Source organism: Python bivittatus, unplaced genomic scaffold (genome assembly GCF_059951505.1).
Source record: "Python bivittatus isolate LINGU-HERP-01145 unplaced genomic scaffold, Pbiv_v1 ctg000090_np1212, whole genome shotgun sequence".
NCBI lineage: Eukaryota > Metazoa > Chordata > Lepidosauria > Squamata > Pythonidae > Python > Python bivittatus.
In genome coordinates this window covers 5,230,420-5,256,829 of record NW_028277046.1, presented here as the reverse complement: position 1 = coordinate 5,256,829, position 26,410 = coordinate 5,230,420, and the positions used below count along the sequence as shown (strand labels likewise).

At 51.4% G+C, this 26,410-nt stretch overlaps 3 protein-coding genes across 6 annotated transcripts; all 3 read left to right on the top strand.

The window, feature by feature from the left end:
• Positions 1-82: 82 nt before the first annotated feature.
• LOC103067045 (uncharacterized) lies at positions 83-8,705 on the top strand. Its single transcript, XM_088136661.1, has 8 exons — positions 83-216; positions 1,427-2,546; positions 3,191-3,325; positions 3,706-3,880; positions 3,973-4,071; positions 4,579-4,670; positions 5,687-5,824; positions 6,009-8,705. Exons 1-8 carry the CDS (start codon positions 83-85, stop codon positions 6,282-6,284), a joined length of 2,169 nt encoding a protein of 722 aa, XP_087992787.1. The 3' UTR covers positions 6,285-8,705.
• A 3,240-nt stretch (positions 8,706-11,945) lies between these two features.
• Positions 11,946-21,846, top strand: LOC103058660 (natriuretic peptides A-like). 4 transcript variants are annotated; one of them, XR_015795487.1, is made up of 5 exons: positions 11,946-15,305; positions 15,700-15,996; positions 16,598-19,813; positions 20,197-20,402; positions 21,359-21,846. XR_015795487.1 is itself a non-coding variant. In XM_088136843.1 (4 exons), the coding sequence occupies exons 2-4, from the start codon at positions 19,682-19,684 to the stop codon at positions 21,645-21,647; spliced, it is 627 nt and encodes a 208-aa protein (XP_087992969.1). In that variant the 5' UTR covers positions 16,601-18,510; positions 19,231-19,681; the 3' UTR covers positions 21,648-21,846. The 4 variants fall into 4 exon arrangements, 3 of the variants coding, with proteins under 3 accessions (XP_087992969.1, XP_087992968.1, XP_025033528.1); XM_088136843.1 differs by lacking the exons at positions 11,946-15,305; positions 15,700-15,996 and having other exon boundaries at positions 16,601-18,510; positions 19,231-19,813; XM_088136842.1 differs by lacking the exons at positions 11,946-15,305; positions 15,700-15,996 and having other exon boundaries at positions 16,601-19,813.
• Positions 21,847-23,685: 1,839 nt separating this feature from the next.
• On the top strand, positions 23,686-26,052 carry LOC103051068 (natriuretic peptides A-like). The gene is made up of 3 exons (XM_007420069.4): positions 23,686-23,903; positions 24,822-25,086; positions 25,815-26,052. The coding sequence occupies exons 1-3, from the start codon at positions 23,784-23,786 to the stop codon at positions 25,829-25,831; spliced, it is 402 nt and encodes a 133-aa protein (XP_007420131.1). The 5' UTR covers positions 23,686-23,783; the 3' UTR covers positions 25,832-26,052.
• The last annotated feature ends 358 nt before the right edge of the window (positions 26,053-26,410 follow it).

Here is a 26,410-nt window from a genome sequence, read left to right as displayed (position 1 = left end):
TCCCAGCTGATCGACTGTTGCTTCCCACCGTCCAACCCCCTTGCCTTGCCCCAAAGGGTGGGCTGCTGGAGACCCTGAGGCCATGTCGGGGACAGAAAACCTGCGTTACCTTACTCCCTCGTCGTCCTACAAGGGGAAACCGGACTCGAACAAAGAGGAAGGCAAGAGTGGGAACCCAAAACCACTTAACTCTTGGAGGAGCTTCCTAGCTTGCAGGTAAGTCAGGGAGATGGCGAAGCCGACGACAAAACTCTGAATTTCTACAGAAGACAGCGCGGTGGACCCTTTAGGGGAAAATACTTTGCACAAACCTGAGGCTAATTTCGTTTTCTTACAAGCCCCCACCCGCGGAAGGAACAGGAGTAGCCTAATACCCGTGCCATTTTTAATTGTGTATTTCTAAAAAAAAATCATGATTCGGGAATTTTGTCCTAGTTCAGGATCAAGGAAGCATCTTCAGTCTGAATTACTTGGTCTCAGATCAGTGTTTGCCCAAGAGGAGGTCTGTTAGGTCTTGGATGGGGTGTTTAACTGTGACCAAGATTCCAACAAATCTAATTTAATAATTCACTGGTCAAGCGACTTAAGAAGACAATTGAACAATTGATTCTGATGAAGCAGAGGGACTTTTAGAAAGGAAGTGTGTAAATATATCACAACTGGCCTTTTTTACACACAATAATGGTTTGTTTTTTTAAAGTTGGTAAGAACTGGATTTTTGGTTGGTCTGAAATTCAAACAATATAAAAAAGACTGTCTACAAATTTTGCAGCCTTGCAGCCATCAAATTCTCCACTTCAGCTGCATTTATTCTAGCTACTCTGCTAATGGTCGTCATCCACCCACCTCGTTTTTAGCCACCTTTCGCGACCCAAGCTTCTATCTTTCTTTCACACTACCGAATACAAGCCATTTTCTAACCTCCATCGTGGGGCAAGTCCCAAACGGACGCGCTGCTAATTCAGAAAAAAAAATAGAATAGCTATTTCCTGGCTCCTCTTCCTATAATTACAAAATAAAACAACAGTGATTTCACATTATTCAAAGCTATCTATCGTTCTCCGGAGGAAGGGAGACCATCCTGACCAACCAGTTTTAAATCAGGGCGTGTATTAGCCTAAAGCCAATTTTTGAGTATTGTAGAAAAACGTAAAAAAGAACTCCTCCGCTGCTAAGAAGGAGTATGACCCTAGACATGTATTTTTCCTTTAGGTGCCCACAATTAGAAAATGTTCTGCGTATCACTCATATCGGCGTAGTACTTATTTAGTATGCCAAAGATTAGTCATCTTTGTCTGGAGTATCAAAGATGGCTGAAAACACCGATCAACCAGGGAAACATTATTCTACAGCGCTGTCAAAATATAAGGAGGATCCGTCTAACCGCAGAAGGAAGAACACGGGCAACGTATTTACTTAACTGATTTCCTTCGCCTTCCTCCAGATGTTCTTCCCCCCCGTCGGACTGCCACGCCAGCAAGACAGTGAGACGGATCTCGACCATTTGCTTGATCTCCTTGATCACCTTGCTGGGAAACACCGCTCTGGATTTAAGCCAAACTCTGGAGTCCTGGAGGCATATCGAGAAGGCCCTCGGCAACGTCTCTTCGTGCCGGGGCTTCCTGGCCCTCTCGCTGTTCAACCTCCTGGTCCAAGAAGGGGATTGGCAAGAAGGAGGAGGAGGAGATATGGTGGAGAACATCTCTTGGCCAGGGGATGCGCTGGAGAACCTGGCTGCTCTGTGCAAAGAATCTGGAGACGTGGCCCCTGGCACGATCCCCCGGTGCCGGGACGATGATAATTTCGGGTGTCAAACTTACATCACCTTGATCAGGGAGAGAGTGAATGGCACTCAAGGAGCAGAGACAGTTTTTCTGCAGCTAAAAAGGATTTTAGGGATCCTGGAGATACTTCAGAAGCTTGAGAAGGGAGACCACCAGAAGATGAGGTCCATCCCAGACTGGTGGGATGTGGCCTTTCTCAGACTCGTCCTGCGAATCAAAGGGGCCATGCTACGGGCTCAAGAAATGTCCCTCTACCCTGAAGATGCCCAAGCTTTGTGGCATCAGCTGTCTGTTGTTCTTACTTCCTCTGTTTTTATCTCAGAAAGCACGCAAGAATGTTGGGCCGAGCATCCCAACTTCTCCACCTTGGCCACCCATCACAAAGGACTCCACATGTTTGCTCCCTCTTTGGGCTTTTTGTCACTGCCCCCTCCTTTGATGGATGAACTTGATATCCTCCAGAGATGTTTGCTTCAGAAAAGCCGGGAGAAACTTCAGAAAAAATCTAAGGATATAATCTCCTTGGTGAGCCTCAAAATCAGCCTCTTGGTGGTCACCGGCCTTATCTACCCAGCGGTCCTGGTTTCCTTCAAAGAGATGGCAGAATGGATCCAGAATTATGCCAGGAACCTCAAGGAACGAACAGAGGATTTGAAACGGGAAAGGCAGGTAGCTGAAGACCTTCTTCACCAGATGTTGCCCAAATCCGTGGCCAAGCAGCTACGGAAACACAAGCACGTAGAGGCAGAAAATTATGACCAGGTAAGACACCAGAGACAATAAGACAATGTCTGAAGGAATCAGACAACTTTCAGGTTCACGACTGATCGTGGGTCGTATAATTCTCCCCATAAAAGCGTTCTTCAGATGAAACGCCTTCTCTTCAAAACTTCCAAGGGGTAAAGGAGGATCAACAGAGAAGTGAGTCCCAAACGAAAACCATAAATCTAGCTTCTGGTGTGGGTCTGGGGGCTACCAAGAGCTTTAAACCCCCTTGTCCCCTCAACACCCAATTCTGCCTAGCGAAGTATACAAAATAATGACTCTCTTTATATCCGACTGGCCCATAATCAAAGAACCTTCAAATCCTGACATAATGATTGACTCTTTGTTTCTCACCTTTTTCTCCTTCTTGCTCCTCAGCTGTTTCCATCTCACATGGGGAGGGGCCCCCTTCATTAATCCCCCCCCCAATTAGTGTGCGTTTCGTTGAGTGCTCCCATCATTACTTTAATTGGTCAATTACGGTACGCGCAGCCAGAGGAGGTGTATCAGAAACCATCTGGAAATAAGGGGGGAAATTAAAGCATAAAGCTATGGAGGAAATCAGGCTAGGACTTCAGACAGAATGCAGCTGCTCCCGTTTGGAGGGGCTAAACGTCACCCCTTCTGCCTCCCCCTCCCAGGTGACCATCTTCTTTTCGGACATCGTGGGTTTCACCGCCATTGCGGCTTCGTGCGCCCCGCTGCAGGTGGTCGAGATGCTCAACAACCTCTACGTCTGCTTTGACACCAGGATCGAATCCTACGACGTCTACAAGGTCAGCCCACGTCCCTCTGCAGCGGAAGGGTGAGAAAGCCGGGACAGGTTTGCTCCCTGTTGGCAGAGCAGGTCAACCTGGTCCCAGAATGGCTGCCCCGTTCCCCGACGGTAAAAAAAAATCAACCACCTATAATTAAACCCCTTAAAAAAAATAAAATCTGCTCCTTACGTTCTTAGTGGCTTCGCTTACGAAGCTCTCCCAGGGCACTTCCATCTTCCCTAAGAGCGAACAAATTACTCCTCCCCAAAAGAAATTTAGCAACCCACCGCTAAAGGCGATAACTATAAAGAACATTTAAATCTGGAAGGTCCAAGGTTGTCAGCACCTGTCCCGTTTCTCTCGGGTCTCGTGGCACTCGCTCTCCTTGGGCCCACCAGGTGGAAACCATCGGCGATGCCTACATGGTCGTGAGCGGCCTGCCCGAGCGGAACGGCACCAGGCACGCGGACGAGATCGCCAAGATGGCCCTGGACCTGGTGGCCGCGGTGCGGCAGGTGGCGATCCCCCACCTGCCTGCCAGCAAGCTGCAGCTGCGGGCTGGGATCCACACAGGTGAGCCAACACAGCAGCAACCCGGCTTTACACCTGGGGTGGACCCCACCTGCCACCCCCGTCTTGATGTCTCTTTTCCACACTTCCCGCAGGGCCCTGCGTGGCCGGCGTTGTGGGGCATAAAATGCCCCGGTACTGCCTCTTCGGCGACACGGTGAACACAGCCTCCCGCATGGAGTCGACCAGTCTGCGTGAGTAGCCGCTCGACGGCCGCTTCCGTTCGACCCAAAGCCCCGCAGGGTTGGTGTAAACAGGGCTACCTGAGCTAGACCAGAGAGCTAACTCAGCAAGTTGCCCCTGCTCCTCTTTGTTCAGCGTCATGAGGACTAGAAGCTTAGTTTACTTTTAGGGGAGGGACAACCCCTCGGTGAGGAAATTCCCGTTTTTCATGCAAGCCTCAGGCTCGGTCTCCAGCTTCCCCGAGGAGGGGTGCTAAAACGCCTCTCTAAACCGCTAGCGAGGTTGGGTGAGAAAGACCAAGGTTTGCCTTGGCAAGTCAAATCCTCCCTTAGCTGACGGTCGCTTGGACCGAAGGGAAAAGGGAGACCGAGCATCGCCCCAAAGCCCCAGACTGAACCTGTCGGGTCACCTGCCGTCCTGGGCTAGGCGGGCGATGGGCGATTGCTCGTACCTCTTTGGGCGTGAAGCTCGAAGACCGCCCCGCATTAAAAGCGCATTTGGGGGCGATCCTTTTCCAGCCCAGAAAATCCACATCAGCTCCGCCACCTACCACGTGCTGCTGCAGGACGGTGCCTACGACATTGAGCCGAGAGGAGACATTGAGGTGAAGGTGCGTCTTGCCGTTAGGACGACGACGTCCGTTCTGCCAAAGCCACAGCTTCAGGGCACTCTGCGGAAGGAAGCAAGCCGCCTGGGTTCCTCTTGATTCAGAATCACGAGGACTAGAAGCTTAGCTTACTTTTAGGGAAGGGACAACCCCTCGCTTTGCCGTTTTTAGCCGCTCACAGGAAGAAGCAAGCCAAAGGGAAGCCCCCCTGCCCCAAACAGCTTACTTCTTTTTTTTTTAAAGTCTCAGGTTGCTTGGAGTTAAAAACAGAAAAATAAAACTGTCCGTGCTGTGCTTATGATGCAAAAGACTTCACTATGTATTTTATATATATATATATATATATATAGTTTTAATGTTTTTTGCAAGTCGCCCAGAGTCCCCTGTTGTGGAGCGGGGGAGATGGGCGGGGGAGAAATCCAACAAAGAAATAAAGAAATAAATAAAATAAACTTCCTGCCCCAAGCCACTTCCAGATTAATAACAGCAGCAGCAAAAACCTGGGCGCCGCCTGACTCTCAACAACTTCTACAGTGAGATTTTGATGAAATGTGATTAATAAATTAATTAAATAAACAAACAGCTAAATCAGTGTTGTCCAAACTTGGCCACTTTAAGATGAGTGGACTTCAACTCCCAGAATTCCCCAGCCAGCCATGCTGGCTGGGGAATTCTGGGAGTTGAAGTCCATTCATCTTAAAGTGACCAAGTTTGGACAACACTGAGCTAAATGAAACAGAAAGGTAATAATTTTTTAACATATTTAAAATGAAAGCATGAGAAGAGTTTAGAAATGGATCCGCCACCCTTAAAAGAGAAAAATTAGCTTTCTCATAAGAATAAAAGATCTCGTCCTGCAAGGGAGCACCGCCATTCAGCCCCCAGAAATCTCGCCATCCGCCGCTTCCCCGTTTACGTTCTTGGGCGCTTCGCAAAACCCAACCCCTGCCGGGCAGAGATCCCCGCTGGGCGTGTTTGCGCCAGCCTGGCTGAATGCCTCTCTCTCCTTCTCTCTGGAGGGCAAAGGGAAAATGAAGACTTACTGGCTGTTGGGAAATAAGAACTACAGCGTCCAAAACGACAGCCTGGTCTGCCACTGGAACCCGGGGCTGTCTCAGAAAAAGAAGGCGGAACGAAGCTCGGCGCCCGGGCAGGAGGTATGCCGCTGAAGCGTTACGCAGATGCCAGGAGAGGGAAGGGCCCTTCGAGGTCATCTAGCCTGACCCCGAGGAAGGCCCGACTCCAGTATCCCAAATGGCGATCCAGGTTCAGCGGAATAGCTGCAGGGAAAAACAGGCTGAGCACGTTAGACCTGGACGTTTTTCTCTTGCATCCCGACAGATCAGCACCAGCACCGGGAGGAGTCCGGACAGCGAGAAACTCGCCGCTTCCCGAGAGCTGCATTGTCCCGCTATCCACGCTGGGGTGCAGCCTGGCCCTGCGGGACGAGAGCAAGATTTCCCCGGGCCCCCGGAGCGGCTCCAGGCCCACCACCTTCGCGCAGCCCCCCGCTCGCAATGCTCTCCGGACGGTGAGAAGCCTTCGCTGCCGGGGTCCGTGCAAGAAGCCGGAACGGGGGCACCCAGTGGATTTTCCTACGACGCCCAAGATTTTTAGGGCTCTCTCAAGCTCAGTGCCCAGCCTGCGCTTAGGTGGGGCGGCCACGAGGTGTCACCCGAGGCCCACCTATCGTGCCTCTGCCGGGTATTATTTTAATCTGTGTTTGTTTTTATCCAGCCACGTCTCCATCGCTGGAAAACATCTCAGCCGGGCAGGGAGACCCTTACCAGCTTAACGTTTAGGGGGAACTTGGAGAGCTGGGGGTCTGATACCTCTGACCAGCTCCAGATTGGGGTGGGCTATAAAGATTTCAAAGGCCCCTCACTCTCCCCACCTGCAAGGTTTTGCTTTCCCAAATGGCAGCTGACAACCTTTCCTGGCTACTGATGCTAACTCCATCTTCACTGCTTCCTCCTTTCCCTTGCTTTATGGCTTTTAACGGCATTTCTATACCAAGTTTTGGAACAATGCAGGCATTACCTGCTGCTTATCTGTGGCTTCGTGCTGGTCTCGGTGCCCCAAACGGTTGCAAGCGACAAAGGGGGAAAAATGTGCCACCCTAACCCAGCACATGGTCAGCAACTAGATTCCATCAGGAATCAAGGGGCCTGTCCTTCTCCAAGGGGCCTGCTCGCAAATTAGCCCTGCACTTCACTTTTTACCCCATTTTTGGCAGAAGGGACATTCGTGGGTCAGCCCCCTCCTCCTAAAAGCCAAATTTACTCAAGACACCCTGACCGCAAACCCCAGCCTGTTTGGTCAGGATACCCAGATCTTGCTCCTGGGCAGGGAACGAATCCCCTTCGAATTTCCAGGGTGGAATAACGGGGGCAGAAATCAGCAATGTCACCGGGAACCATTCTGACCTCCTTGCGGTTGCCGCGTGTCAATTGTGGCCAACTCAGCCACGTTGCAAAGGCGCTGCGCTGCAGGGTGGCATCCGATGCCACAGATTAGCCTGGCACAGGAATCTGGGGACAGCTGACGTGTCTCCAAGCCCAACGAGGGCCAAGAATGGGAAGAGCAGAAAATGTTCCACCTCTCCTCCCTGTCAGGTGATGGGGCCCGTGGTGTGGCTTCGACGGGGAGGCTGGGCTGATGAGTGAGTCCGTCCGTCCGGTCTTCGTGTGGGCCCCGGCACGTCCACTTCAGCCTCGCCAGACAAAGGGGGCAGGAGCCCCTCCTGCGGAATAAAAAGCCCAGGACTGGAATGTGCCAACCGAGGCCGGTCTCCTAATTTGGAGGTGCGGAGATCTTGCACAGACAGACGCCTCTCCCCAACCTAGTCTTCTCCCACATTTCATGCCCCACAAAAGGCAGGACAGGTGGGGAGGTCTGCAGGTAGCCTTAGAACCTGCCTTTAAGGGGGGTGAGGCAACTCATCGAGGAGAGGAAGACGATCAGATCGGAAGATGAACAAGACCTTCCACGTTTGCGGGCATCTTGCCTTCCAGCTCAGCCCGAGTCTCCTGAAGCAGGACGCCGAGTTCGATGGCAAATCTGGCTCAATCCTGCAGAGTTTTTCTTCCCCTTCTCCTTAGCCTGCGTTTAACGAGGATCTCCAAGCAATTACCAGTCTACAACCCAGCTGGACCGGAGAGGTCTCTTCTGTCCAAAGCCACAATCAGACAAGTAGGAATCCTATTAACCAATAACTCCAACTTCTCCAAACCCTGAAATCAAAAGCTTGCTTCGTTACCGGTGTTGGAAAAGGGGGATAAGAAAGCGGAGAAGGTACAGAGCGACGGTTGGTTTGCAGACGCCAAGGATAGGTGCGCAGGTCGCTTTTGAAAGGCGGTTTTTGGGCCCCGTTGAATGGACTGGCCAACATGTGCTTTTCAGAGCAAGCTGACTTCCACAACGCTGTGTCATTAAAGAAGAAAGGAAAAACACCTTTGCCACTCTTGAGGTTTTTCAGAAAACACAGGGAGGAAAGAAAGGCAAACTTTTGGCAGGGAGAATTTTATTTCAGGGGATATTTTAAAGCCCCCCCCAACACATACACTTTGGACGTTGTATCGCAGATCAATAGAAAAGCAGAAATAATACCCTAGCTCAACGTTATTTCTATTACAATAAATTTACCCTGCCACCCATCCTGGTTTTGTGAGCAAAACATCCTAGTCTAAAGGAAATGATTAATTTTGAATTTATTTTATAGCCCTGGAGACAGATCTATGAATGATAAGGTGAGCTGACAAAGTCGCTATGCCTTTTTTGTAACGTTTTCTCCCAGGTCTTTGAAAAGCTTATTTTTTCAGTCTCGGTTTTTGATTTTAACTTTCTTGTTTGGGGCAAGTCGCTCTCCATCATCTTCATGGATAGAGCTGGAAAGCGGCGGGAGGGGAGGCAGGTTTCTGGCCCCTACTTACTGGAGAGAGATAGGCATATCGTGAGCAAATCCTGTTCTATTCTGAGAAGGTGTCGGCTTGTTTCTGCAGAGAGGTGACTAAATTTAGAGGGCCCCCCGCCCTTCGTGGCTTTAAAGACACCTTGGAGAGACCCCACCCCCACCCCAAAAGAGTTGTGGAAAGGGACTCTCACCAGTCAGGAATGTGCCCCAGGAAATACTTACTGTATATGGCCCCCGACAAAGTTGCTGGACTCACGTTACTGGCCCATAGCGGCTGCTAAAATATATATATATATACACACACACACACAGAAGAGGAACAATGTTGGGCAAAACAGGACAAGGGGAGCTGGAATGTACTCAAATCACTCTGTTCTGGCAGGCGGCAAAACGTCGCGTCCGGTGTGAGGTTGGCCTGTCAACCAGACCAGCTCTTAATTCGGCCAGATAGTGGACGCCAGCATCCAGAAAAAAAGGGAAAGCTGGCTTGCGGGCGAGCAGGAATGCCACCCCATGTGCGAAACACGCCATTCCGCCATTATTTTGGCGGGGAGGGAGGGAAGAACATTGGGGAACCCAACAGATGTTGGGGATGTATGGAAAAGCGAATGGGAGGCACCCTCTAGGCCAGGGATGGGAGTTGGAGTCCACACAAGCGGCTGGGTTGGGAAACCCGCGGCAGGCGTTATCCAGAGCTGCCAGGGTCAAATCCAGGAGGGTTAACAGCCCAAAGCAAAGTTCAGCAAAGAGGTGGGTGAGCGATGGGCTCCGGACCGGGCCCAGGACGCAAAACCCCATCTTCCAGCTTAGAAGGTCATTTACTTAACCCACAGCCACAAGTCTTTGGGGAGTTGGGAAATCACCCTGCTGGATGGAGGGGTATTGAATTTTGGAGGCATCCTTCATTTTTAAAATCGATTTTGGGGGGCAGCGAGAACCCTAGTGGGGCAATCACTCACCCCGCTGCCGGCAGAGAGTAGAGCACAGCTGGATGGGGTGTTAGACCCTCAGACGCCAGACGGCATCTCCGTTCTTGGGGCAGGCCAGAGCCCCCGAGAGGGCTCGGCCATTCCCTGGCTTTTTCGGGGTGGGGTGGGGTGGGGGTTACGTCACACGCCTCCGCACATTCTCACCCCTCAACACCCAGCTGGAACGCCTCGGGAACTGAGACCACAAGACCACCCTCTGCAGGGAGGCTAAAAGTCAACAACGCGAGGCATTTGAGGAGGGAACTGAACCCCCTCCCCTTTTCTGCCTGCCTTTTCTGCTCCTGCCTTCTTCAGGAGGCAGCTTGGAAAAACGCCCTTGGTTCCTCTGCGAAGGTAAAGCTATCCAGGTCCGCGCAGCCAAGAAAATGGACACATTTGCAAAAAGCAAACCGAAGGGTGGGAAAGCGTGTTTTTGGGTGGGAAGGGCAGGGCCCCAGGAAACCCAAAACTGCACAGGTTCGCAGGGTTTCGCCTAACAGCGGCGGCTTTCCCGTGAAAAGGACTGTCCGTTTTGGAACGGGGAAGAAAACGTACCCTCAGCACCGAAGTCCCCATCGCGAGCCCAGGTTTGGGGGGAGGTCTTTGAACTCAGAAGTCAGCCCACCCTTTGCTGGATGCAAAACCCCGAGTTAGAGAGGCCAACCCACACCCTGCAGGACCCTCCTTGCATTTTAACAGAAGAGCCTCCCTTTGGAAAGCCCTGCAAACTTTTTTGTTTGAGAGCTGAGCACCTCCTTTTCCCTAAGGGAGACTGTCCTCACGCCAGAGTTTCTCAACCTTGGCAACTTGAAGATGGGTGGACTTCCACTCCCAGAATTCCCCAGCCAGCCATGCTGGCTGGGGAATTCTGGGAGTGGAAGTCCACCCATCTTCAAGCTGCCAAGGTTGAGAAACTCTGCCTTACGCACTGAAACACATTCCTGCTTTGCAGGGTGGAAAGCAAACACCGGGCACCCCTTTTCCGACGGCTCTTGAAACCTTGGTGGCTGCAGGACCCTTCTGGAAATAAGCAGGGGAAGGAGACAGTTCATCAAACCGCAGAAGTGCGAACAACGAGATGACAGCTAGACTTATCGGCTACCCTCGCTCAGACTCCGGGCCTGCAGCCCCGAGCGCTGCTTGTCAAGCACCTCCAAAGTGTGAGGTTTCAAAACTCGGGCGTCTAATCTGCAGCGATGACAAGCCGCCGTTCTGACATCTGCACGCAGGCACACGGCGGCTTCCGGGAGGTGTTTTTGGGAAAAACACCGGCTGGGTCACCCAGCGTCGTTTGCAAGGAAAGGATAGGTCAGGGAGGGGATTTGGGGCAAATGGGATGGGATCTGGGGGGCTTCCTTCTGTGGCTGCATCCCTGGGGAAGGGAGGCTGTTTGGACGCTCATCAAGGCCCCCCCCCTGCCCCCAGGTCTCTTCTGGCTGCTTGCAAGTTCTTTCGTCCGAGCCCTTCCAATTTAGGAAAGTTGGATCTCATTCACAGCCCGTCCCTGGCAAAACAACCAGCCGGGGCTAAGTGGGAAACTTTGCAAACTGATTCAGGTTTTACGCAAGAAATCTCCAGAAAAACTGTTCGCAAGACCCTCTAAGAGGCCGAATGCCTAATCCAAGTTTGTTATATGCCAAGGTCCTGATTAGTTCCCTGCAAAAAGACAGCATTTGGGGTCCAGTCTGCAAATGCGTATTTCCGCTGAAAATGCATCATCGGCCCCATCCTTCCCATTAATGTGGTATTTTTCAGGAGGAACAACTTAACCCGCCCACCCCTTTGGTGCAGCAATTCTGGTCAGCCCCCGAAGGGCCACAATTGCACGACTATGTGACGCGCTCAGTATCAGAAGTCAATGACGGCCCCCATTAAGTTCTTTTAATAGCCATTTTGCTCAGCGGAGGCAGCCCCTCCCTCCCTCTAACATTTACAAAGGACAAATTTCAGGGAATGAGTCGAGGCCGCCGCGTGCCCCGTGACTCACAGAACCAGCTGGCTTTGAAAGGGCTCGAGCAGAATCAGAAAGGGCAGCTGGACTGAAAGGTGGCAGTTAATCTCCGCGGTCCTGGAGGAAGCCTTGATGGAGATGTTAAATCTCAAACAAACAAAAAAAAAAGACGGGCGATTCACCAGGGGGAACCTCCAGGGGCCAAGGCAATCTATCTGAACCGCTGGCACAGAGCTTAACCGCAGCGCATCTCGCCAAGATGCAGACTTCTGCTCTTGTTTATAGAAAGTACCAACTGCCCAAAGGAAACAAGCAAATCGTTTCACCTACTGCATCTCCGGACCCCTGGGTGCTGCCTCGCCCCAGACAGGCCTTGGGCTTCCCCTGGGAGATTCCCACCTGGCTGAAATGTGAGCTGCGTCTGCTAATTAGAAACGCCCCGTCTGCTAATTAGAAACGCCCCGTGGCAACTTGGAGGACTCCCCGCTCTCAGAAGGACATTCTTGACACGGACACACCAAACGAAGGGGAAACTTTAAACCATCCCCTCACCTGCCAGAGCGACGCGCTTGGAACAGGGCAATCCTCAAAAGCAGAATAGGGGGCCCGCTAAGTAGGTTCCTCTGTGGGCGAAAACGGGTGGTCTTCCCCATTTGCACTTCCCAACAAGAGAGGTGTGTTTGGATCGCCCCAAATTTGGGCGGCTTTGGAAGGGGACCGGGCAAATCGACCGAAGAAAAGGCAACTGACGGGCTGAGATGGTGACCCGATCAGCAGGGACCGTCGAGCCCTTAAAAACTAGCAGCTGGTTAGCTCCACAGGGTGAAAACACAATCCTGGGACAAGCTGTGGCTGTTTAAATCCTCTTCCTAAAAGCGCATCTCTCTCTGCAAAGCTGTCCCCCCTTTCTTCTGTTCCCAAAGGGCCCCATCCGAATTCGCTGGTTGTTCACTGTTGCAGCTCAGTTTTCCAGCCTTCACTGCTTGGAACGTCCCCACCACTGGGTTGCCCCCAAATCTTGGAGGGCATCGCTCTGGGGAGGTCAACGAGCACAGCTAACAGCAGGTTCCTCTTGTGCAGCTCCTAAGCCCCGATTCAATCTTTCCCGGCACTCGGTCCCACCAAGCTTCGTTGCGGTCAGCAGAATATGATCGATGAACCTGGTCTTTTGGCTTTTCCTGCCCTCCAGAAACACCTCCAACCTCCTGCGATGGAGCTCCAGGATGGCGACTTCTCGCCGCGGCGTGCCAAGGCCGCTGGACGCCACGATGCGGCAGAAGAACGCGAGAAAGCGGAAAGAGGCCGGCCTTTTGCTTCTGAGCGCGGAGAAACCATCATCTCGCCGCGATGACTGTGAGGACAGGCGGAAGAGAAACGCTCCGTGCCACGCCAAGTTCCTACGGCTACTGTCTTGCTTCAAATGGGTTGGACCGACGTTGGAGAAAAAATATTATTTGAAACAAGATTATTAAAAAAAAAAATCTGCTTCTGAACCGTGGCAGGGAGCAAGCCTCAGTGGGATAGAAGGCGAAGCATTTGCAGAAAACCGAATCAATACCGTGGTATTGATTTCCCGAAGCTCGGAGAAGCCAGCTACAAATTCCGTAGAGCAAGCCTAGGCTAGCTCTATTCCAAGAAATCCATGATTATTAAGTATTAAACAGGGAAACTGTACTCCAAGAGCTGTTGAGACCTATCGGCTACGTATCCATGTATTACAAGTAGAGCCTGTAAAGACAGTCAACCATTGAGCATTACAAGAGAGGGGCAACTTCATAGGCAGAGAGAAATCGCCCCCCCAAATACAGGCTCTTGGAAGAGGGGACAGGAAGACAGAAAAAAAGGACCCCCCCCCCAGTTGCACTTGGGCTGGGAGGCCCCAAAAGCCACCCCCGTGCCCAAAAGCCACTGTGGGCTACGTTTCGCTGCTTAGCAACCGGTTTAGCCAGTAATTACGATGCTGAAATGGCAGAAGTTGCTCGGTTTTATGCCCAGGGCCTGCTGAACTCCGTCAGACGTCGAAGAGCCGAATTCGGCTGGTTTTGCCCACCCATTGAAAACAGGAAAATGCAAAGCTGGACTGAATTTATTATTATTATTTTTTGAAACATTCATCCTTCTCGTTCAGCGTGCAGGAAAATAAATTGCTCTTAAGTCCCCGGCTGAGTTCACGCAGCACAATTAATCCAATCGGGTCAAATCCTACTGGTGCCACAAACATGCTAAACTTGGTTAACCTTAATGCTGGTTAAGTTGGGGGGGCTGTTTGTGGTTCAAAAATGGGCTGAATCCGGAAAAAGCCACAAGCGGGTTCAGGGGTGGTGTGAATGCAGCCGTTTAGTCAAGGGGTGTATATGAATATTGTCATCACTTTCCGGGGAAGGGGATCCTTGGAGGCTGGGGGGCACCACGCTATGGGCTCCTGTTCTCCAGCTCTTTTGGCCTGGTGCATAAAAAGAGAAGAAAAATCAGAGGCCGGAAGGAAAAAACGGGGAGGCAGGACGTCAGCTTCCAGGCTGGTGCCTCTCTTCGTGTCCAAGCAACCGTTCAACAGGTGATGCTCTATTTTCATCACTCCATCAGCCTGCTTGGAAAATATGACCCTTTCCTGGGTTGTTTCCACGAAGTGTTTGAAAACACAGAGCTCCTCCTGCTTCATAAAAAGAGAGGCGAGGGAAGAGAAAGGGGCTTCTTCTCTCGCCCGCCTCAAAACTTTCAGACAACTTTCTTCTGGAATGACAAAGGGGGACAGACGCTCCCCCCGGACTCTCTTCCAAACTGGCTTGCAAGCATCAGCCTTGATGAAACCAACCAGCCTCTCTGTTTGCAGCACGTCTGCCAAACCGTCCTGAAAAATTAATGGAAGGTTTCTAATTGGAGACCCAGGCAGAGGTGCCTCATTAAGCCCCCCACTGCTGCCGCCATGGGGAGACCCCAAACTGTGCTCAGGACTGGGGACGTTCAAGCTACTTTCCCTGGGTGGGTGGAAGACCGAGAACAGCCTCCCCCCTCAATCATTTTGAAACTGTCAGCTTCGTGAGTGGACACAGAGCTTTTAAATCTTGCATTATATATAAAGACACCCCCCCCCCTTCCCCATTACAGGGATTATAAATAAACCCATTCTCGAGTTTGCCCATTTTGCTTTCCTTACAAGGAGAGAGGAATCTGATTTGCCGGTCGGCAACCGAATCTTCCTGGTCCCTGTCTCCCTACCCAAAAACAGGGAAACAAATCCATTTGCCATTCTGCATCGCTCCGAGAGTCCTCTCTCTTTTTCCCTTTGAGTTGTTTCCACTCACTATTTTCCTGGTGGGGAACCCGTCCAAACCACCTTCGGCCATCTAGCTAAGCCTGGGGAGGGTTTCTCAACAGCTGGCCTGCAAGCAGTGGCCGAGGTTTGTGCGTCCAGGGGTTTTGATCTCCCCCGAGCACATCTGGGCGTGCTGTTCCGCCAGGCAGAAACGGAGGTGGCTTCCCCTGCAGAGAGAACGGACGGGCAGAGATGCTGAGTTTGTTTCCTCCTCCTCCGTCGACAAAGGATGAGAGGACTTAAACCAATCCCTGAGCCTTTTCTGGCACCTGGGAGGGGGCCTTGGGGGGGCCAAGGGAGATATAAAAGCAGCCAAGAGAAACAGGCCGGCTCACCTTGGCACCTGGCGGAGAGGAGGACTGAAAGGGGTCCCCGTCCAAGAAACCACTGCAGAGCAAGGATGACCTTTCAGGTGCCCTGCCCAGGTTGGCTCCTTCTGATTTTGCTCCTCGGATGTGGTCAAGGGAGAGCCAAGCCGCTGACAGAGATCCAGGTAAGAGGGAGGCCACACCTGGCGGATTTCTGCACCTGGAGGCCCCTTTCCCGTGTACAGGCTCCAAAGCTACGTGGGCTCCCTTTAAAAAGAACCCGCTACCAGGCTCTCCGGGTGCAGAGAAATTCCAAACACGGGGAGAAACGAGCTTGGCGCACGGGCTCTGAGTGGGGGGACTTGGCTAGGACAATCTTGGGGTTACAAGTTGCTTGAAAAGCTGGTGGGAGATGCCAATGCCCGGTTGGGAAGGCGCCCTGTTCGGATGGGCCTGGAAGTCGATGCAGTTATACCCCTGGGGTGGGGAGGGAGAGAGGCCCTCTCTCTTGCCGCAGGGAGGCTAGCCGGCTCTCCACGTTGCCGAGAGGAGATCAGGTTTCCTGCTTCCTGCTTGCAGGGCTTGTCGAAACTGTTGGAGGAAGGCCTGGAGTCCCCGGTGGGCTTGGAGGAGACGGACCGAGAGCAGGAGGAGTCCCTGATGACCGGAGCGTTGGGCCAGCCGGACGTGGTCTTCCCGTGGGCCGGGAGCCTGCAGGACGACGGGGGTTTGGAGCAGCTCTTTGGCGAGTTGCTCGGCTCCGCGAGGGGGCACCAGGCCAGGAGCAAAAAGGGGCAGTCGCGGGGCTGCTTCGGGGCCAAGCTGGACCGGATCGGAGCCTTCAGCAGGCTGGGGTGCTGAGCCCCAAACGAGCAGGTGAGTCCTTGGCTGGGACGAAATGTCACTTGAGCTCAAAAGGGGGGGCCAAAAGGTTGAAGAACGGGGTATGGTCACTGCAACCAATTGGGACGGGCAGAAAGCCCCCAGCCCCCAGGGAGACTGGCTGCCACTCCATGTCAGGAATCGGTTCCAACGATCCAACTTAAAGGGTTCCCTTCTTTTCAGACCATGAGGACTAGCAACTTCCTTTCTTCACAGGGAGAGTCTTTATCTTCTGCCACCAGACCAGGAGTGGGGCATTCATTCCGGGCCAGCCTGCTTCATGCAAGGCGGGTTATTTCTGGCGCTTCTCTGCCTGCCAACCAGGTCGCTGAGCATTCCTGATGCAGAGACTCCCACTAATGGAGGGAGGTTGCCCACTGCCTCTCTGTGTGAGTCCCTGCTCTGGGTGTATTGCTCTCTCCCAATTGAGAGACCGAGGGAGAACGGCCTGTTCTTCGAAGAGGCTCTTCGCTGTCTCTTTGTAAGACCATACCCAGCTTTCCCTGGCTTGACATCCTCAATCTTACCCTCTGGGCAAAACCCAACGCTACCACCTTCCAAACAAGAATTTCAGCTTGCTCTTCTTCCTTCACAGACTCTCTGCCTTCCGGCTGAGACCGTCAGCATCACGTTCTCCAAACACCCTCGTCATCAACGCAGCATCAAGCCAGTCCCTCAGCAACCGTGTCTCCCCTACCCGCCTGATCCACACGTGCATGTTGAGTCTCTGGGAAGCTGGACAAGCCGTCCTCCGTACGGCTAGTTTGCACAGAGGATGGAGGGATCCCTTACCACGCAGTGAAGCCTCCATGTACAGGAAATGCCAGAGGAAAGAACTGCATCTTTCTCTGCTCAAAAGCATCTGCAGACCAGTTCTTAAAAGAAGGACGAAGCGATCTGCATGTGTGAACGAGCCGACGCAGAAGCAAAATCCCTCGGATATCTCAGCCCTTCAAACGATCTAGCTCCAGGTAAACCAGAAAGAATGACACGTGCAAACGCGATGCATGAAACAACTCGGGGAAACAAACACCGACATTTGTACCTTGGTGTTCATTTTCGAAGAGCTCTCCCGGGTTCCTGCAATGTCTTTCAATGTGCGATCAATATACACGCCAAGAACTTCATCCACGTGACGGTCAAATATACCAGATTTTGTCATTTGTCCAATTCATTTCCAGGACCTCTTTTTGCTTCCCCACTTAAACCAAAACTAGACCTCCAAAACGATTCCCACGTGACACAGGTAGGCTGCTGGCATGTTCTGTTCAACCATGCTGGAAAATATTTATTTTAAGGGTGTTTGGCGTAATGGTCCTTCTCCGCTCTGAAGACACAACTGTTCCAATACGGTCTACCTTCGAGGCGTGCTGCACTACACACTCCCATCATCCACAGCCAGTATGGCCACCAAAGTGTGCTAGTACCATGAGGGGTCAGGTTGATGGGGCTAAAAGTGGGGTGGGAACAATCCCGTGATACAGAAACGGGGAAACCTCTGGGCTGGAGAACATAAAGCTGAGGGCAACAACGTAAGAGCCAGAGATAGGAGAAAGTGGATCTGCCAGGACTGAATCTATCGCAGCCCACACAAACCAGGATTTTACACACACACACACACACACACACTTAACTGGATGCTTCAGAGAATGCCTGAAGGTTTTGCAAACTGGCAATCACCAGGTGGCCACCTTGCTAACAGAAACATAGAGGAATGACCATTGGGGGGGAAAAAAAAGAGAAATACGGAGATATAATTAGCAATACAGTTTTGCTTCCCCGAACGCAATCCCCAAGTCCCTGCCAGAAGGCTGGGATACAAGTGTGGGCCTGCAGAAAACATACTCCCATATTTCTGCAACTAAAATAACATCCCGTTGACAGATGGAAGCTGAGGACTAGCAGCTTGGAAAGGCTGGCTGAGAGAACGCTGGCTCTGCCTCTCAAGTCCCCGCTTTGCACTTGACTCCATTTATTTGGGGGCTCTTTAAAAAGAGCGACGGGGGGAAAAACGGATTGTTAGCCTTAATTTTGCCCACCGGTTACTCTTCCTCTTTATAATCAGAATATCGCTCCCTTTAGTGGGCCCTTTCCCAAATGGAGGTGCTCCTCCTTGACCTCTGGGGGCCAAAACACAGACGGACTCCAGCCGCAACGCTTTGGGAGCAAGATGCAACTTCTCGTTTTGAACTCAACTCTTCCACCCGTGTTTCTACGTGTATCCAAACCACGCATTACTTTGATTTTCCCTGCCGCCTTTCCCGGACCTTCAAAGCATCATGCAGAGACGCACCTGGCCCGGATCCACCCAGGGAAATAAAACCACTGCAGAAAACTCCCAATTAAAACAGAAAGGCAGGCAGGCCACGGGAAAGTGTTTTTCCCCCACACATAAAAGGCGCTCCTAATTAACAGCGTCTGCCTGGCCACCCCTGTTTATTCTATTAGCATATAAATCATGAAAGTGCCCTTTGAAGCCTGACAAAGAAGGGAGCCTCCGTGAAGCAGGTAGGAGGAAGCCGCGGGTGCCAGCAGGAACCCAGAAAGAGCAGCTGGATTCACGGAAACCCCCCAACCCTTTTCCATTTGGAATCGGGGAGAATCGCTGCAGGTCTCCATCGTTCAGGCAGAACCAAGCAGATCGTTAAGGCTTCAGGTGCCAGGACAGGCAGAGGGAAGCTCGGGGCATGAATGTGCCTCTGAATAAAGGCACTCTGAGCATGGACAGAGAGCCTTTCAATGCACCGGCACAACCCCCGCCCCTTGTGCCAATGGCCACCTTTCACCTTGATTGATTGCTTCAGTTTATCTTCTGCTGTCCTGCCCATCGCACGCTCAAACTAACAAGCAAGAATTCGTTAAAAAAAAAAAAACCCAAACATCAGCCCTTAAAATATAAAGTCACTTAAGCTAGCTCAAACTGAAAAGGCCTGGCTCAGAAGGAATGCCACCTCAGGGGCCAGCTTCCCAAACACGGAGCGGGCGGGGGCAGGAGGAAAGCCGGATCGATTTCCCGTCGTGTCACCTTGATTCAATTCAGAGTTTGCATGAGTCCTGTCCATCACCGATTTAATCACTTTCCCCTTCCTGTTTGCACTGAATAACCAAAGTTGTGGGCAGCTCAGGGGGGCACTTGGTTTTAACCCATTCTCTTGCGTGCAAAGAGCACTGGCCAATTTCTCGGGACGCCCCTCCCGAACTTTGGTGCAACGCATCTTCCTCCTTCAGCGTTTTGCCAGCCGTGCCAGGCAACTGGACAGGGCATTTCCGACCATCCGGCACGCCGAACGACCCCCGATCGAAGCCCACGACCACCTGAATGGGGAAGCTGGAAGGATGCAAGTGGGAGGGGACGTGACTGATGGCAGCCAGAACAGGGGAAGTTTAAGCACCTCGGTTGGCTCTGGGCTGGGAGGCTTAATGGGCGCTGTGCGCTCGGCGGCTCAACGACAAAACTGTAATTGCTTCGTTCGATGGGGAGGGGGGGGAAGCAAGGGCGGCTTTTCCCCAACTCTCCGCTCTTAGCCAGGCCAGTTGGAACCAGTTTCCTTATCAGGGTTCAGCGGCCTTTGTCACTGGAGCCCAGCCGGCTTGAAGCAGAGAGAAAGCTCCCTTCGAGGGGCTTATAAAACCAAGCGCCCTTCCTACTGTTCGGCAAAGATCCCCGAGGCCTTGGGATATGCCAAGCAGGATGGACCGCCTGGGTCTGACTTACTCCCTCACTTTGCTTGTGGTGTTTCTGCCGGCGGGGCCGGGCTCAGCTCATCCAGTGACGGGGGGTCCCTCTGGCCAAGACGTGCGGGCCCTGCAGGTAAGGAGGAGGAGAACGACAGACTCCCGGGGGCACCTCTTTGGTTGGGGCGCAACCCACAGCAGAGGGTGGGAAAGACAAAGGCGTTTGCGGATCAAGGAGATTCAGCTGGCTTTACCTGCTGAAAATGCAGGTGCCGCTCACGAGGTCTCCAGATCTTGGAGGGCAGAGGGTTGCCAACAGAGCGATGCAGACGGTCTGAGTATAAAGCCGCGTAAGGAGCAGAAGCCTTCCTTTAAGGAACCCTTCTCCTAGAACCATGAGGACTAGAATCTCGTTCAGTTATTCTGGGTGGGCAACAGCGCAGGGCTCTGTTTCGGTTGTGCAGGGAGAAAAAAACGACAAGAGTGTTCTGATTCTCTTTTCATCCCTTACCATTTTAGCACCTCCTTGACCGGCTACGGGAAAAACTCCAGCAGGGGGAACTAGAACTTGCTGACTACGAAGCCGGCGGTGCAAATGACGACGACTCTTATCCTGACCTTGGGGACTCTGAGATGACCCCTTCCCAAGAGCCCAAACTTCAGGACCCCCTCTTTCAAGGAGAGATGGAGGCGCAGTGGAGGAAATTCCTGGTGGCGTCGAGGAGGTACTTCTCCGGGTGCTTCGGGATCAGACTCGATCGGATCGGGACCCAGACGGGACTCGGCTGCAAGACTTACAAACCCCGTAGGTCCCCTTTAAGAGCTTTACGGTGTAGGGCTATTCAAGCATCACTTACAGGTCTAGGTTTGGAACCACACAAAACGTACCCCAAAGAACCTCCCTGCCCCACCAACACCTAGGGGAGTAAACTGCATTTGTGTATAATATTTACAAGTCAAGGGACCCCAATCTGCTTACTGTGACTTTTTTCCAAATCTCAAAACTGAAGAGATTCCACTCACTGCATTGGGCAGCGGGGAGAAGCATTAAGCACAACATCTGGATCAACTTTCACTTGGCGTTGGCGGGATGAAAAGGGCGAACCGTTCGAGGAAAACCCAGTGGCTTGTGTATTCTGACACCAATTTTGTAAAACAAATTAAAAGAAAGGAATAACGGGCAGAGAAATCACCCCAGTTTGAAAGGCGAGAATGAAAACTTCTGGGGCATAACGTGTGACGTGTGATTTTTTTTTCCCCCAAAGCAGGAGAAAGTACAGATGGGTGACAGAACATTTCTAGAACTCAGAGAGGGACAAATAAGAGCTCAGCTTCCAAAATTCAATTACCAGTTTACTCAAGTTGAGAGGAGGGACAATTCTGATGTAAAGTAGTTGTAGGAGAAACGTAACATGGGAACAGCCAACTCTGCGTAAGGTTCTTGCAAGGGTAGACTAGATGTCCTTCAAGGCCTCAGCTCTACCTATTGGATTCTGGCTCTGTTTTCCAAGGGGGGAGCGTTACCATCTCACTGAGCTTTGCTCTCTCCATGTTAGGCTGCTCACACAAACTCAGCTAGCTATTCTTCTGTATTCTGGGACCCCTTCTCATAAGCAGAAATGGGATTTGAGGATCTGACGATGTGAATCCTTCACCCATTACTTTTTAAACTCTGTTTCAGGTTCCTGGAGGAGACCAAGAAGCTGAGATGCAAAACCTCCTCGACACACCTTCCCCCAAAAGCCAGCAGCCGACAAAGTCCTCGACATGAACTGTTCCACCCTTGGAAAATCGTTCTCTCCTCTCCATCGCCTGCAAAAAGATCAACTCTGCTTCTCACGCTGTCTAAACCTCACAGTCTCAATATTGTACAGGATCTTTTAACATTCAAACGTCGTTGTCCTACAACCAGGGAGACCCTCCCTTCTTTGTCATGGGGACCAAATCTGATTGTTAACAGGCATCAATAAATGTTTTGTAGAAATGGAGACTTGGGTCTTTGTCAGAGGGGAGGGAAGGGGAAGGGGAAGGGTCCTGGAAAGTATCTGCATCGCAAATGCATATTCCTAAGGGTCCGATGCCCAGAAATCTATCAGGGAGTTCCAGCCAGGTGTGTCCAATTCTCTGTGCATGGAAGGACCAACCCAATTTCTCACAGCCATTCATGCATCTCTACGGGCTTGAGTGAGGCTTGCATTCTCAGAGCAAGCTGCAAGGAAGTGATTTAAAGACCTGTGGGCTCAGCACCATGGACAGCAGAGCGCAACCCTCCGCGCACAAAGTCCTTAGCAAGGCTTGGGTTCTTCGACTAGCTCCGACCGGTTTTTCTCCTGGTCTTTTTTCCAAGGTCAAAACTGACCTCAACCCAGGGAGGCCACTGGCACTAATAAATGAGGCAGAGCAAGGCTCTTCTCACACTCTTCCACCTCCTTGCCTATTTCCTCCGACGCTGGCATACAGAGGTTGACCGGCTTTGAACGCGGAGGCTCCATTCCCTAATGCAGGGGCTTATAAAAAGCAGAAAATCAGTAGCAGCAGCATTTTCCTCTTCCCTTAAAAGCACCTAGAGCGGTCAGTGAATTACTCTTCTGAACACTTTTCCCAGCCGCTGGTATCGAATGCCGTTGATCCTAAAAACATTCCCACGGACAGCCATCAACACGCATCTTGTTGCAAGGGGTTCAATAGCATCACCGTGGACTAGCTGGATGCAGATTTTCTCATTTTGATTTGTTGGGGATCCCTAGCAACTCAGTCGAGACAGAAGTCAGTCACAGGGGCTGGATTCTTACACTGGAGTTCAACACAGGAAGTAAGATACCCTGCGATGGCTTAGCACATACCAATTGGATCGCTGGAAGGAAAAAAAATCCTCTTTTCCCCCCCTTGGCAGTACCTTGTGGAGGGTATGGGCTTTTTATCTATCTATTTTAACACACAAACACACACACTTTAAAAAATAGGAGTGCAGGCAAGAACATCGGCTCTTTCAAAAGGCTTTCCCCGTTCCTGGCCTACACGCAGGCAAGCCAAGTACTTCTTCAGCGTGTCAGCCGTGACATTGATAGTTATTTGCCAGGAGGATGGAATGGTTGAGTGTTGACCTTCCTCAGAGCATCTCTGGGCAAACCACCTCCTGGAGAATAGAGGGGTTACTCATTTTGTGTCTCTGTTTCCCAAACTGACAAGCCACCAGCTCAGGTGGCTTGAAGAGGGGAGGAGGCCAGCTGAATAAGAGATTGTAGACCCCCTACAAGACAACTCCTCCACCTTCAGAAGCACTCCACATCGAACAGCAGCAAAAGGGGCAATTTTCCTTAGGCTTTCGGAAGCAGCTGGATTCTTAAGCTGCATCTAGACACGAGGCATGATCGAGTACGCCTAACCAACACGCCAAGCTTTCCTTCTTTGTCTCAGTTAGCATAGATGGCTGAACAAATGGGTCGATTCAGGTTCAGCGAGCTGCGTGCCTTGTGCCCGCACCTCGTTTTAGAATAACAGGCCTGGGGACCCTCCGTTCCAAAATTAAAACCCGCAAAGGAAAAAAGCCCCAATATTTGGAGGTGAAAAAATGTGGCTAGCTCCCTGTAGGCCATATATGGCAGCAACAGACGAAGGATGCTGGAGTTTGTCCTCCCGAAAGTCTGTCTTCCCTTGTGCGTTTCCTATACAAGGCAGTTTCTCCGTGATGCCTTCTGCCCCCCTTGGGGGGAAAAAGACAGAGATGTCTTTCCCCAGAGGCCATCAACCTGAAGGGGGAAAAATGTTAAGAATGTCCAGCCAGGGGTGGCGCGTAATCTCCGCTCGCGGTATCAACGGAGAGGTCCGGCAACATGAAATCACTGGCTTGTGACTCGCATGCCTCTGGAACAGCCGCTACCCCGTGACACCTAATAAAGAGAATCTTCTCTTGGAAACGCAGCATGCCAGAAACAGCACTGGAATGCGCTCCAGATAACCCAAGAAAGCAGAGCTAGCTTCCGAAGGGTATATAAGAACTCGCGGGAGAAAGGGGAGCACAAGCCGCGGACGTCGGAGAGAGAAGACTATAAAGCCACCGTCGCCTCCGAAAAAGCCGACTCCGCCGCGAGAGCTGACCCGAAAGAATGGATGCTAAGGGTTCATTCCTCACCATTTTCTCCTTGGTGCTTTTCCTCTGCTACCAGCATTCGGCGGCTCACCCCGTCCACAGCCTCAGCCCAGCCGAGGAGCTGGCCGATATGGAGGTAAGGGGATTTGGTCCTTGCGACCCATCTAGGCTTGAGAAGGATCCAGCATGCAGACTAGGACACCCGTGGAACTGCCAGCCGCTGCCTAGCCATACCCAGAGTCTGTTAGGAGAGAATTCTTTCAGGAGGGAACCCAGGTCCAGAAGCAGTCTATCTATCCTAGAGAAGAGCAGTTGACTCTATACCCATGTCACAGATTGGCTGACTCCAGCTGGAAGCAGGTGGTTGACCCTGAAGGCCGCGCACCTCTGGCAGACATTGCTGGTGTATTTAGCCAGAGACAGAGAGACATCAGAAGGGCTGCTGTGGAGGGAAAGGAGTGATGTTGCTCCAAGTGGCTCCCAAAAGCAGGACTAGGACAAACGTAAAGGGAGTTAGGCTTCGCAAAACATGAGGAGAAACTCCTGAAAAGCAAGATGGGTTCTCCTTCCTTGAAATTATTTAAGGCAGAGAGAGATGATCATCAGGCAAGGATACCGAGGGGGGGGAAAGAGGGATGGAGACCCGTGTTCCTTGCAGCGTGAAATGCTTCCATCCATGCATCCGTGAACAAATCCGACTGGCCCATAGTTTTGCTCAGGAGCCCGGCTCTTTTCAAACAGGGGACTGACATTTTGGGCCAACCGATTATGCCCCAAGGAGCGCCTGCTTCGTTTCTCTAGTTTGCCTTGAACTTGCAAATTCCTGACTATTCCCGACTCAGGTGTGCTGTTTTGACTCTTGAGAGGCCACCTCTTGCTAAACTGAAAGCCCATTTTAGTAGGATAGGAAAAATACAGATGCCAGCATCCAATGAGAATTGCATTTAAGGCTCCATCTAGTTATCTAGGAAGTCAGTGGGTCTTTCTCTGGAATAGCCATGACCGTGATTGCCTTATTCGGCAACTGACGCGGCCTTCTTGATTCCCATCCTAGGCTCTTCTGGAGAGGTTGGAGGAAAAGGTGGCCTTGATGGAGGACTTACAGAGCAACCCCGACGAATTCGAAATCCAGGGGGAGAGCCGGGCGGAAGACGACATCAACGATCAGCCCGCGGCCGACGCTTTTCCCGTCTTTTCCGACAGAACTTCCCTGCTCAAACACATGAGGGGGATTCAGGCTGCCAAGAGCATGCGAGAATCCGGCTGCTTTGGCAGAAGATTGGACCGGATCGGATCCGTCAGCGGAATGGGATGCAAAGGTGAGTCGATAATATTTCCTGCTCTGTGGCCCGCCTCGTTATTAAGCCTATTCAACAGAGTTCCCCAAGTTTCAGCTGTTTCCCCCTGAATTTTAATAAAAGGCTTCCTCTCCTTTGGCCCTCCCTAAAACAGCAAAGTCACCATTATCTACACTTGGGGAGAAAACCATCAGCATTTCGACACAGACCTTGGCGATAACACGGGGCTCAGAACAGCCTCTGTTTTACGATGAGGCTGTCACTCCCACACCATCACACCCATTGCAAATATTAGCCATTTAAAGGGGAAAGGACATTCCCAAACCAGGGCTATTTCAAGGGGAAAAGCAGCCGCGGTAATGGATATTGAAGCCCCGATTCCGTCCTGATCCGATTCAATGCTTCGCTTCCCTGCAAAAACTTTCAGCTGTTTTCACAAGGACTTCCTGTCTTAAAAACAACCTATTTCGCTCCTCATTATTTCTACCGAGGAGGCTGGCTTTATTTAGAAAGATAAAAACCGCCCTGCAGAAGAAAATGGGAGCGATATTGGCATAAATGTGAAATAGCAACTGTGGCACTCCCCACGGTCTGATCCACCACAAACATTTGTTTAGCCGCCGAGAGCAAACGCTCCCTCTTCCCCAGACCTCAGATATGCCCTTGACGTGGTTACGTTCAGCATAACTGATTCGCAAGACGAGCTTCCTCCTCTCTAACCGGTCTCTTTTTCATTTCTTTGCTCTCAGGGTCAAGAAGAAACTAAGATCAGCTCCTTTCCCGTGGTGTGTGGATTTCTGAAGATTTTTCTGATCTGGGAGCGCTGGAAGAGAGCGCGCTCTGCCTATTTATTTATTTATTAACTTATTTATTTACCTGCCTTGGTTTGCTTTTTTTCCCTTCCCTTTTTCAAAGAAGAAATTTTCTTATTTTCAGCACGGAGAACTTAACCTGAAATAATAATTAAAGCTACAATATCTTGCTCCACTTTGCTGTGTGGGATTGCATTTTGCATTTTCGGCTCTTCCCCTCACTTGGCGTTTTACAAAAGTTCGTTTGCCCCTTATTCCTTTTACATTGGGGGAGATGGGCGGCATACAAATTTGAAAATAAATAAATAAGTAAAAAAAAAGAGAAATTTGCCCAGCCCTTGGCCCCAGCCGCCTCAATCTACACTTCATGGTTATTCCTACTAGACTCTCTGAACTTTCCTTACACGCCCAAAGGAGTCACCCATTTTCACATACTGTAAGGGATTTCCAAATATTAAAATTACAGCTGAGTTGTTCAAACGCTAGATTTTAGCACTGTCACAAGGGAGTTCAAATGCAATCCTGTCCATCAG

What these genes read in the sequence shown, in the direction of transcription:
- LOC103051068 (XM_007420069.4), top strand. Translation starts at nt 23,784, where the DNA reads ATGGATGCTAAGGGTTCATTCCTCACCATTTTCTCCTTGGTGCTTTTC. An exon ending in AGGAGCTGGCCGATATGGAG is followed by an intron (nt 23,904 to 24,821) that starts GTAAGGGGATTT and finishes TTCCCATCCTAG; the next exon opens with GCTCTTCTGGAGAGGTTGGA.
- LOC103058660 (XM_088136843.1), top strand. Translation starts at nt 19,682, where the DNA reads ATGCCAAGCAGGATGGACCGCCTGGGTCTGACTTACTCCCTCACTTTG. An exon ending in AAGACGTGCGGGCCCTGCAG is followed by an intron (nt 19,814 to 20,196) that starts GTAAGGAGGAGG and finishes TTACCATTTTAG; the next exon opens with CACCTCCTTGACCGGCTACG. An exon ending in TTCCTGGTGGCGTCGAGGAG is followed by an intron (nt 20,403 to 21,358) that starts GTACTTCTCCGG and finishes ACTCTGTTTCAG; the next exon opens with GTTCCTGGAGGAGACCAAGA.
- LOC103067045 (XM_088136661.1), top strand. Translation starts at nt 83, where the DNA reads ATGTCGGGGACAGAAAACCTGCGTTACCTTACTCCCTCGTCGTCCTAC. An exon ending in AGGAGCTTCCTAGCTTGCAG is followed by an intron (nt 217 to 1,426) that starts GTAAGTCAGGGA and finishes ACTTAACTGATT; the next exon opens with TCCTTCGCCTTCCTCCAGAT. An exon ending in AATCCTACGACGTCTACAAG is followed by an intron (nt 3,326 to 3,705) that starts GTCAGCCCACGT and finishes TGGGCCCACCAG; the next exon opens with GTGGAAACCATCGGCGATGC.